The sequence below is a fragment of the Saccopteryx bilineata genome, chromosome 5 (genome assembly GCF_036850765.1).
Source record: "Saccopteryx bilineata isolate mSacBil1 chromosome 5, mSacBil1_pri_phased_curated, whole genome shotgun sequence".
Classification (NCBI taxonomy): Eukaryota; Metazoa; Chordata; class Mammalia; order Chiroptera; family Emballonuridae; genus Saccopteryx; species Saccopteryx bilineata.
In genome coordinates this window covers 186,732,116-186,744,248 of record NC_089494.1, presented here as the reverse complement: position 1 = coordinate 186,744,248, position 12,133 = coordinate 186,732,116, and the positions used below count along the sequence as shown (strand labels likewise).

Below are 12,133 nucleotides of genomic sequence, written 5' to 3'. Positions count from 1 at the left end.
CTAAGGGTATTCTGCACTAAGGAAATAAAATGGGTAATGAGCAACAGAGTAACAGAACAAATAATAACAGAACAGAGAGCCAGCCCATGAAGTACAGTCATGCCCCAGAAGTGGTCATGGGGCATGAGAAGTCTTGGTATTTTGCTCTCTTGGCCCATGATTAGTTAGAGGGTGTGGTCCTCACTGCGGGGGGTGGGAGGAGTGCCATGTTACTGGGAATATCCAGTTGCCATTAAGGTGAACAGGTAAAGCAATGGGAAAGAGAATGATTTAAAGTGTGGGAAAATTTGTCCTTAACAGGATTAAAGTTTTAAAAAGAAACTTTAAGAACAAAAATGTTCTGCGAAAGTGTTTTGGTAATAGTTCTGAACTGTGGCTACACTATGGCATTACCCAGAAAGTGCTAAAAACAAATATATAAACAAAACCCAATTTGGAGACAATTAGATCATAAACTTTGGGTTGAGATCCCAGTGCGAGTCATTCTTAAAGCTTCCCATCTGATTCCTAGGTGTGCGGGATAGAGAACTACTGATTTAGGAAGAGCATGAATGGGCCTAGGGTGAGCCAAAAGAAGATGTTTGGAAAGGGTGATACAAAAGATAACGTTTATGGATAACAGACAATAGAAAAGTTGAGGCTATAGGAGAGAAATTAGTAGGGAACATTAGCAGGCAGTGTGCCAAAAAGGCACAACTGAGGTAATTAAGGGCCTTTTTCTGAGTTTACTAGCCCCACGCTTCCAATTCCAGCATGGGTAGGAGGCAGTGTTGGGTAGGCTGAACACAGTCTCCTTGGTAAGTTGGAAAGACTGCTCACCTGTAACTATGATTTTGGTATTTCTGCATTATTAAAATGCCATGAAGTGCAAGACACCTTATCCATTTTTCATGTTTGTTTCAGGCTAAATGCTGGATACCCCGGTGCTGAGAATTTACTAATGTCTATTTGGAAAGCGCTGACCACAAAACAAACTGCTCTTGGGTTGTTTTTACTATTTAAACCTACCCATCAGTCTTTGTGTGTTGATCACTAATTAAAATAATAAAAATTATTTTATAAAATATTATGTCTTTTTGCATGAATCTGTGTATCTGTTGGGAAGAAAGGTTAAGAGCATATAAGAACTGTGTGTGAATATAAAGTATGTGTATCAAACATTTCAAGTACGATGTAGATCTTCTGTAGTATGCTTTTTGCAATGATTTTTCTTGGAATTGTTCAAAAGATTTGCCTTCATCAGACCCCATGGCTCCTCTACAAATACAGTTTTTCCAAAGAAGAATTTAAGCCTAAGATGATTTCTATCCTGACAGTGCCTTAGAAGTATCACATTTGCAAAGAATATAAAAGAAATAACCTTAGGCTTTACACTTGAGCTGTGTGTTCACATCATTTATTCAACATTAGAGACTGCTACAGGCTCGACCATCAAAAATATATCCAGTGACTGACTCTGTTGCATTCCCTTTATGGATCCAACCTGCCACACTCTTGTTTTCATGAAATACTCTCTGGATAGAAACACCAGAAAGAAATACCCTGATTTTCAGAAAGACTGCTGTTCTTAGCCTCCTTGACACAGTTTTCTTCCATTTCTCTTTTTTCTTCTCTGGGCACTCATCCTCCGGAAGCTCCTCTGCTGGCTGCCCTTCCTCCCCTTGCAACGCAGAGCACCCTAGGTCCCTATGTTCCGGGGAGAGACTTTGAGAAACCCACTTTAAGAGTGGAGAGTCCAGACTGCAGCCAGATGCCTGGGCAGGAAGCTTGTGCTCTCCTCTCAATAGCTGTACAACGTAGAGCAACTTACTTCAATTTTCTGTGCCTTGGATTACACTTCTGTAAAATGGGGTTAATGGTATCTTATTGGGTTGTTGTGAGGATTACACGAGTTAATAAAGAATATTTAGAATCTTGCCTGGCACATAGGAATTTCTCAGTAATGTTTATTTTTTTTAAAGTTATTTTCTTCCTCTATTCTCCCTTGATATTCTTTCTGATCATCATGGATGACAACTGTCAACACACAATTGGTTCCTGAGTCTATCTCAGGATCTACCCTTTGTTCAGAGGGCCAAACCCATATTTCTATCCCTTGGACATCTTTGTCCTGATATCTAATTCATTTCTCTAACTCAGTACTCCTAAAATGAAGGCACCATATCCATATGCTAAAAACTACCTGCACTGGCCCTGGCCGGTTGGCTCAGTGGTAGAGCGTCAGCCTGGCGTGCAGGAGTCCTGGGTTTTGATTCCTGGCCAAGGCACACAGGAGAAGCGACCATCTGCTTCTCCAACCCTCCCCCTCTCCTTCCTCTCTTCTCTCTCTTCCCCTCCCGCAGCCAAGGCTCCATTGGAGCAAAGTTGGCCCGGGCGCTGAGGATGGCTCCGTGGCCTCTGCCTCAGGTGCTAGAGTGGCTCTGGTTGCAACAGAGCAACAGACCAGATGGGCGGAGCATCGCCCCCTGGTGGGCATGCTGGGTGGGTCCCGGTTGGGTGCATGTGGGAGTCTGTCTGACTGCCTCTCCGTTTCCAACTTCAGAAAAATACACACACAAAAAAACAATAAAACCCTACCTGCACCCTGTGTTTGCTACTGTTACTTGAAGCTGACTTGATCTTTTGCTCCACTCATTCAGGTTTAGTCACCAGGTCCTGCAGAGCAGGTTGAACAAGACCTTTCATACCTACTCTCTTCTGGTCATACTTCTGTCATCACCCTGGGTCTGCCGTGCTTTTCTTCTTAACTTGACTCTTTCCACTGACTTCAGACTTTTTCTCTTGTTTAAATCTCTTCAGTAACTCTCCATTAACTCAAGAAACTGTATCTCATCTCCTCTATCTGGCAGTCAAGGTTCATACTAATAAAACTCTCATCTATCATTTTAACTTGCCCGAATAGAGTCTGTATTTACTGTTCCCTCTGTGTTTCTTCATGCTGTTCCCTTCACCTAGAAATCATTTATTTTTTCTCATTATTACTAGTCAAACCATTTTTCAATTCGGGCCAATATCAAATGTTAGCTTTTTCTCAGATTTCCGTAAAATAACATGAAGCCTCCCTCTCTCTTCCCAAAGAACTTTGCATTCATCTGTAGCATCTATCACACTCTGACTTGTCTCCTAGTCCTTGGCATACTTCTTTTATTCTTCCATCTAGCTTGCTTCTTCAAAGGCACTTATAATACCCTTTAAAGAAGCTTCAAATGTGATAAAATGAATTGCAATAATAGCAGCAGGAATTAAGCTCATTTATTCTGCAAAGCAGCAGCCTGTTGTCAAATGCTCCCCCTCTTCCTTGCAGTCCTCATAAAAAGAATGGGAAAGCATATAAATGCAGTAGCACACAAGAGGAACATACAGTGTGAGCAATTGCGCCAATTCCTTTTATAGGAAGAACACAGCTGAGATAAACACGGAAGCAGATTACTTACCAGCCACGGATCTCATTGCCAAATTTTCCCTTCTAAATTTTTCATTAAAGGAAATCAAGAAAGGTAAACAAAAGTAGCCCTTGGGAAAAATCAGCATAATGGAAATAGCTCATTTATCAGCATGGCCTCAGAGAAATGTCTTCTTTTTTTTTTTAATGCATCTTTTGGGGCCAAACACTTGTGTTCATGCACTGGAGCACATTTACTCAGACACATTTTCTCTAGGTGTGTGCAGTCACACCACACCTGGCTTTGGGTGAAGGTATAAAGGGTGAGTCAGACAGGATCCACTTACCTTCAAGGCATCTTGGGTGTCATCCAGACAATAGACTCGAACACTGTACTCTAGGGATGAGCAGCAGAGCGGCCCAAAGATGGCCAGCTTCAGGCGCTTGGCGGCCGTTTTGGTGGTGGACTGGCCAACCAGAGCGTAGGTGCTGAGGCTCTCCGTGAGGACGTGGCAGGCCTCCGCGTCCAGCTGAATGTAGCAGGGGGTAGTGAAGTTCTCCTCTCCCACCACAACCACGTCCTGTGGGGCAAGAGAGGGGGCCTGCTTGAGCTCCTGAGATCCTGCTGGCAGCCGTGACAGTGACCAATGGCAGTGGATAAAGCAGGACCTCTTTTCTTGAGTTTTGGTTATTACTTTTCCTGCTCTTTTTTTTCCCCTCAGGCTTTATTATACCTTCATTTCCATCTTTCATCATGATCTCCCTTACTGCTTATTTTTATTTAGTTGTTATTTACTTAACATGTTTTGATCTTCTGAGAATCCACATTACTGAAATCTACATAAAATTTCATTCAGATTCATGAATTATCCTTTTAACTTTAGTGTACTTAGGTTTATTATCTATTTATGAGAATTTCATGTTTTAATCTCTAAATTTCTTATTGAAACCAAAAATACTATCTTATTTTAATGTTATTATAGCATAGTAGGTTTTCTCCCTTACAAATCTAATGATTTGAAAGAAATAAGACAAATTAATAAATTATGCAATACCATTCTACTATGTTCTTCTAGACTTACCCACCAATTCCTTTCTAAAGCAATATCCTATTTTTCCCCAATGATCTGGGTTGCTGGACTCTACAGAAAGCAAACTATGTAGCAAATTCCATGCCTTTAAGACAAGTTTCACTGTTGTTACTGTTATTTTTCATGCAGGCCTTTAAGTAGCCTATCACTTTAGATTTTTTAAATATTTAGCAAGAAATAAAACTAAGTGGAAGTGCGGAATTTTGTGAAAATAGTTACTAACTCAACCAGATTTTGATTTATCCAAATGACTCAGGCTGCAGAAGAAATCATCTGAAAGCCTAAGCATAGAATCCAAGGGTCACAATTCCACATGCTTCCCAGGGCATCCAAGTAATAAGTGTGTGTGAAGCAGGACAGGCAAGAGACAATAAGGAGTGGTGGAGACTGTGGTAAAGTGGAGCACAAGCCTGTCTAAAGAGCTCAGTTTCCACTTGGCATCAGCTCATTGCAGCTTAACAGAAATGCAGGCTCGATGAGCACACGGCCTTTAATTTTTCAAGACAAGCTGGAAGTTCAGATTTTTTATGTGAAATCTTCCTACTTTTAATTACTTCAAATGTAAAATGAAATTTCATGTGGGAGAAATAAAATGAATATGCAGGCCCGACTCACCCTCTGCATTAGGCTACTTTACCTCAACAGAGGCAGGAACTGTATTTACTTTGTTTTCCACTGTAACTCAGTACGCGTGGCTTGCGGTGAGTAAATGGTTTTATGTTCAAAAAAAAAAAAGAATGAGTGCTTCATCATAAACTAAGTTCCTGGGGCTGGACCAGTGGTGGGATTCAAATAATTTAACAACCGGCTTTCTGCCCTAGTGACCGTTTTAAGTATAAAAAAATGATATACCGAGGCCTGACCTGTAGTGGCGCAGTGGATAAAGTGTCGACCTGGAAATGCTGAGGTCGCTGGTTCGAAACCCTGGGCTTGCCTGGTCAAGGCGCATATGGGAGTTGATGCTTCTAGCTCCTCCCCCCTTCTCTCTCTCTATTTCTCTCTCTCCCTCTCTCTCTCCTCTCTAAAAATGAATAAATAAAATAAAATAAAAAAACAGAAAAAAATGATATACCGAAAGGTAGTTTATTATTTCATGCATTTAATACTTAAATAAGAACAATAATACAGGTATAAAAAACTAGATTACGTTATGAGAGTTTTCAAATATTAATAAAAAATGTTAAATAATACCTGACCAAAAAACAATAAAACTGTTATTTAAGATATTTCCATATTGCTTCTTAATTGGCACCTTCACTTTCTACTGAAATAACAAACACGAGGGAATTAAAATGTAGTATTTCGTCAAAGGAATAATGACTTTCATTAAACGAATAACTAAATATTACAAGCATAGTTCTGTCAAACTTTTTTCACCTATGGACCAGAATGAACATTACTCTGGGTGCTTAGAATACACTGTTGCACAGATGAACATTAAAAAAGAGTAAGGAATGTAACTTTGTAATTTCCTCATCCAGCAGCTGCCCAGGTGCTCACCTTAGAGAGAACCCTGATTACTGTTGACATTTCAACAACCAGTTCGCCGAACTCAACAAAATATTAGGTATCGATTCTGCCGAACCGGTGCGAACCCACCACTGGGCTGGATAAAGGTATAAAAGAAAGTAATCCCCTTAGGTGATTTTTTTATTAATTAAGCCTGGCATCATCCTCTCAGCTCTGTTTTCATAGCATCTGTAAAATCATTTCTTCTACTGAACCTGTACCCTAAGATGAAGCTCAAACTGAACCGGAAAGAAGGGATGGAAGCTCAGCACCGCCAGGTTTATTGCAGCCCCAAGCAATATCTAGTTCCAGAAAGCCTCTGGGAAGATACGGTCAAGAATAAAGAGACACTGTCACAAGTCTGAGTGTTTTCATAACGATTGTCCTCTCGGCTCTTCTAATCTCATTCTTTTTTTTAATAATTATTATTGATGAATTGTTATTATTCAGACTACCCAGATATAGAGAGAATTTTAGGATATTAGGCAGAGAATTGTGCAAACACTTTGGGGTTACCTGAGACTAAGACTTTGGGGTGTTTTTGAGATAAGTCACTTAAAGTTTAATGGAATTGAGGTTAGATTTGGTTAAGTCTGGTCTTAAGATGAAGTATATCCCTAGACTTCAATCCTGGACTTGAGTTCTTCAGGCAAGGGGTGTTCTCCTCATATGGCTAAAAGAAGAACATGTGCATAGGAGGAAATTTCAGGACATCTCAGGGATGCCATGCTGCTCTTTTAACTCTAATACTACTTTTTCCTAAAATATAAGGGTGTTGAATATTTATGTATTACTTTTCAAAAATTTATTTCCTAAAAGAAACATATGATATGCAATCACAAAATATACAATATATAGTATATAGAGTGGATACTTGTCTTTGTCATGTTTATGCAAAAATACAGAAGTAGCTTTTAAAATTATTTGCTTTTTCTAACCATTTTTTTTAGTATTTTTCTGAAGGCAGACAGACTCCCACATATGCCTGTCAGGACCCGACATGCCCACTAGGGGGCAATGCTCTGCCCATTTGGGCTGTTGCTCTGTTGCAACTGGAGCCATTCTAGCACCTGAGTCAGAGGCCATGGAGCCATCTGCAGTGCCCGGGCCAACTTTGCTCCAATGAAGGCTTGGCTGCAGGAGGGGAAGAAAGAGATAGAAAAGAGAGGGAAGGGTGGAGAAGTACATGGGTGCTTCTCTTGTGTGCCCTGGCCAGGAATCGAACCTGGGACTTCCACACATTGGTCTGATACCCTACTGCAGAGTCAAGCGGCCAGGGCCTGCTATGTTTTTGATAAACATATTCCTGACATATGCCTTCCTGAGAATAAGAATAATCTAAATTGTATCTTTTACATGACTATTTTTATTTAAACAATAGATACCGTTTATTCAAGGGATAACAATGGAAATATACAAACTTTTCAAAAGGTATTGGGTATAAAATCTTTCTTTTTTATAGAGACAGAGAGAGAGTCAGAGAGAGGGATAGATAGGGACAGACAGGAATGGAGAGAGATGAGAAGCATCAATCATCAGTTTTTTGTTGTGACACCTTAGTTGTTCATTGATTGCTTTCTCATATGTGCCTTGACACAGGCCTTCAGCAGACCAAGTAACCCCTTGCTCGAGCCAGCGACCTTGGGTCCAAGCTGGTGAGCCCTGCTCAAACCAGATGAGCCTGCACTCAAGCTGGCTACCTCGGGGTCTCCAACCTGGGTCCTCCACATCCCAGCCTGACGCTCTATCCAATGCGCCACCACCTGGTCAGGCTAAAATCTTCTTGATAAACATAACAAATCCTTTTGCACTAAAGGGTTCTGATGTCAAGAACAAGATTTGCAAAGCCACTGTCCTTAAGATGTTATGATGACAACAGCCATAAAGAGTCAAGATGCCATAAGTGTTCTTCATTCTGGTGGAGCTTAGAAGACTGTTTTTGTTTTCCCAGGTTAGGTTCAGAGGAACTAGATAGATCCCTGGGACTTGTTTGCAAGAAAGTGTCTAACCCAGAAAAGAAATTTTCTGACCCAAATGCAATGTTTCTCTACCTGCAAATTTAACATTTATATATATTAGATATAATTATATATACAGTGTGTGTGTGTGTGTATATATATATATATATTTCCCTTCCCAAAATATAGTATGTATATTACAAAATGGACTCATGTAAGACTCCTAAATGCACTTTCCCTATGAGTTAGCTCATGCTTGACCATCATTTTCTATGTCTGTCAACAGATAAAGCATTTCAGTAAACTTCCTGTCTCTGTCCTTATCCCTTCTTGCCTCTCTTCCTCTTTCTCTCCTCTCTTTGTTCCTACCTTCCCTCTCTTACTTTTAAGAGTAAGATAAAAATTTCATCCACGTTTTGCTTTAAAAATAAAAACCTTCTCATTATTTCTCCTGTTTATCTGCAGGGACTGCTCCCATCTCTTCTTTATCCCACAGAAGCTCACCTCCCACTGTCCCTGTGCTGCCTGGTTCTTGAGCTGTATTTTCCAGTCCTCGGTACTGGGCTCTGCGCAGTGATGCATCGTGAGGATGACTGGGCGCGTCAGCAGGGCTCCAGGAGGCCCACAGCTCACCACAGGGGTCAAGAGGGTCTGAGTGTCTTCCATGGGTGGCCTAGGAGAACAGAGAACAACATCAGTGACATTTCTGTAGTATTTATGTGTATGAACTCTTTGAGATTTTATATCTAAAATTGAACAAATAGTTTCCTTTTGGAGTTTTTTAAGGGAGAAATGGGGGTAACGGAACCAGCTTGGAAGACATGCTACTTATACTAAGACTTTTTATGACTGGAGGTCTTTATGATAACAGTTTGTCTGCCAGCTTTCCCTGTTTCCCTTCCCTCAGATACAAGTATGCCTTTGGTGATGTCCTCTGAATTCACATAGAGATAATTTCAGGATGGAATAAGAAGAGACAGGGTCCTTATGAGGTTACATAACCACGTTTTCTGAGAACACTTGCCATTGGTCTCACAGGGTTTTAAGTACTTTTGTGTTTTGGGGACCTGACTTAAAAAACACTTTAAAAAAATCACTTCAGAATAAGGATACCCCAGAGCTAAACTTCTTTGAAATAACTTTCAGGAACAATTCAGACTAGTATAATAAATGTATTCTTTTGAAAGTGACCAGACAGAATATAGAATTGCATTTCTATAGCAATTTAAAATGAAATAACTTTTCTTGTATACTTGATACTATGAGAGTATGAATGGAAAGAACCTTAAAGATCCAAAATCTTTATTTCACATGTTTATGTTTTTTAAATTGACTTAAAATTTTCCCTAACAAGATTGTAATCAACAAATTAACAGATAAACAAACCAAAGTAATCAGTTCGTATGTGAAGAAGTAGTCCCAAGGTGTTGAGTGGATTGCCCAAAGTCTCACAACTAACAGTGTTAGGTTTGGGACTAAAACCAATGCGTTTTCAACAACAGTCCTCAAAACTACTCTGTAGTTTAGATAATGTGGCTTAAGAAATAATTGACTCATAGAATTTTAGAGGAGGGATATCCCTTGGGAGCCAACAAGTACCACCTTCTGTCCATAGTAGGAGCCTCTCTACACTATGCTGACACGTGGTTAGTGCTTTTGACACATCCAGAATTATATAGTCCACTACTGCTCAATCCACCTCCTTGACTATCAACTCAAATTTACAACATATTCTTACTTAGAATGAACACAATCTTCCTTCCTGACACTGACACTTCTCTATACATATCTTGTCCTGCTTTCTCTCCATTTTGGCAGGAAAGCCTTTCAAATACTTAGAAATTGTTATTATGTCTCTAAAAAGTCTTCTGTGTTTCAGTCCAAATATCCTCTCAATTCTCCAACTCCTTAAATTTCAACTAGAGAATTATGGTTTACAGGTCTCTCCCTATATTTTTTTCTTCACTTTCATATAGATGTCTGTCAGTGTTTCCATGTCTTCACTGAAGTGAGGCATATTGAAATGAAAGTAATGCTCCAGTAAACAGTGCAGGCAGACTATTATTTTCTTTGATTTGGAATATGTAGTTTTATCAATGCCTCACAAAATCGTTGACTTACATTATTTTCAATCAAGTAATTATTTATAAATATTATTTAGCAAGTTCAAATTAGATAAGAAGATGGAGATAATATGGCTAAGCATCTCCTTTATAAAATGAGGCAATAAAGCCCAAGAAGGATAAGTAATTTGTTAAACTAACCACTCTATGTATTTCTAATATGAAAGGCTCTTGGGCTAAGTCTCTATAGTTATGTAGTTGCCATGATGATGGCTTTTGAACCAATGTGCATAAATTTCTATTTAGATACTTCATTTCAATTTAATAATTTCAGGGAAATTTTCAGGACATCTATTTCTGAATGCTATGTATTGCCTCCAAATACTGGCTGTCTCATCCAGTCTTTTATCCTCTAAATATGATACGCCTGCCATTTATGTTCTCATTCCAATCACTGATAACATTGTAATACAAGAATAGGGCAAAGACAGAGACCTTTTCAAGGACACCACTTGAAACATATCTCCAGTCTGACATCAATATTTGAGTTATTTATGTCAGCCAAATATAAATCCATTACAATGTACATTGTCTAGTTCACATCTTTCCATTTTATTCACATGGATATTGCAAAGGACACATTAAATTCTTTTATATATAAAAGCAGTAGCCACTTGAAGTGGATTTTTTTCTACTCTTTACCTATGTTTATATGTTAAATATTACATACCCTAGAAGTTAGCTTTTATCTATGGCCTCATTTAACACTCAATGACAGAAGTTGTTACTATTTTAAAAGTACTGTTGGAAGACAATTCTCCATGGAACATTCATGTTTTCTGCACGTCCCTATCTCTTCAAGGCAATTGCATAGCACACACCTTGGAAGATAAAGGTAGCGCTTACCTCTGGAGCATATGCCAGACATGTCTACTTCCCATTATAAAGGACTCAAGTTCCTCTAAGCCAGGGTCTTGAAATGCAATCACTGAGTGTGTAGATGTTCTCTGACCCCGTTGGCATCACTCTTTCATAACTGGGGCTCAGGAAACTGGGAGAGAACTGATAATAGTCTGGATAGTGCTACTGCTGTAATAACTGTACTCTGTCCCTGACCAGGATTCTAGTGCCATCTATCAGCATCTATAGAACTGGCAGCCAACTTGGTAGCACCTGGGTAAGGTTAAGTCTTATAGATTCCCTAGTTCTTGACAATTATTATTATTATTTATGAGGACTCAATTAAAATTTGGCATATTTTCCCTTTGATAAAACTTGGCTATTTCCTCACTGATTCTAAAAATTTACTACAATTTCACCAACCTACAGCTTTCCCTCCCTTCTATTTAGAAAATCAAAACAATCTTTGACTCCTTTTCGTCTTTTAATCTTATCTCCATTCTCACTGAACAACAAGTTTTATTAAACCTAAAGATATCAAGGTACTTGAAAATAGACTTATACTTGAGATCTTCAGAACACACTACTACCCTCTCGGCCCCCTCATTTCCACTTCCTCTTAACCCAGGTTTTCCTCCTTCCTTTCAGTCTGAAATTCATGGTCTCAGGTCATGAGTGAAGTTTTACTTTCACCGTGTCATGGTTATTTTACACTATCTGCCCTGAGTATTTGAATTATATTTCTCCTGTAGTGGGGTGGTGGTAGCAGTGGTACGATGAAACAGTGATTGAATTTTCCTGTGCAGTACTCTTTTATTTTAGTTAAAAGTATACTTGAGCATTAAACGTTTTTAAAATATATTTTATGTCATTGAATTTTTTTAAACTGAATTTATTGGGGTGACACTGTATAGGTCTCAGGTGTACAATTCTATAATACACCCTTTGTATACCGCAGTGTGTTCACCACTCCAAGTCAAGTTTCCTTCCGTCACTATTGATCCCGCCCCATACCTTATTCTATCTCCTCCCACCCCTCTTTCCCTCCTGTAATCACCACACTGTTGTCTGTGTCTATGGAGCATTAAACTTTTAAGGAAGGAAACTAAAGTGGAAACCATTTCAAGTGGTCCTTGCAGTACAATGGGGGATTGGAAACATCTGTCTCTCAGTCTGCTGGCAGCAGCCGGTGCTTGAGGCAGAAGGAGGAGGGGTCCTTCTCCTCGCTGA

The 12,133-nt window shown here is 39.4% G+C and overlaps 1 protein-coding gene across 3 annotated transcripts in view; it reads right to left on the bottom strand.

The window, feature by feature from the left end:
• UNC5C (unc-5 netrin receptor C) overlaps nucleotides 1–12,133 on the bottom strand; it is a 437,884-nt gene that overhangs the window by 42,836 nt on the left and 382,915 nt on the right. For all 3 annotated transcript variants that reach the window (XM_066232951.1, XM_066232949.1, XM_066232950.1), the window contains 2 exons: nucleotides 8,445–8,613; nucleotides 3,730–3,963 (listed from right to left, as the gene is read on the bottom strand). In XM_066232951.1, the coding sequence (XP_066089048.1) occupies nucleotides 3,730–3,963; nucleotides 8,445–8,613 (403 nt within the window). The remainder of the gene's footprint in view (nucleotides 1–3,729; nucleotides 3,964–8,444; nucleotides 8,614–12,133) is intronic.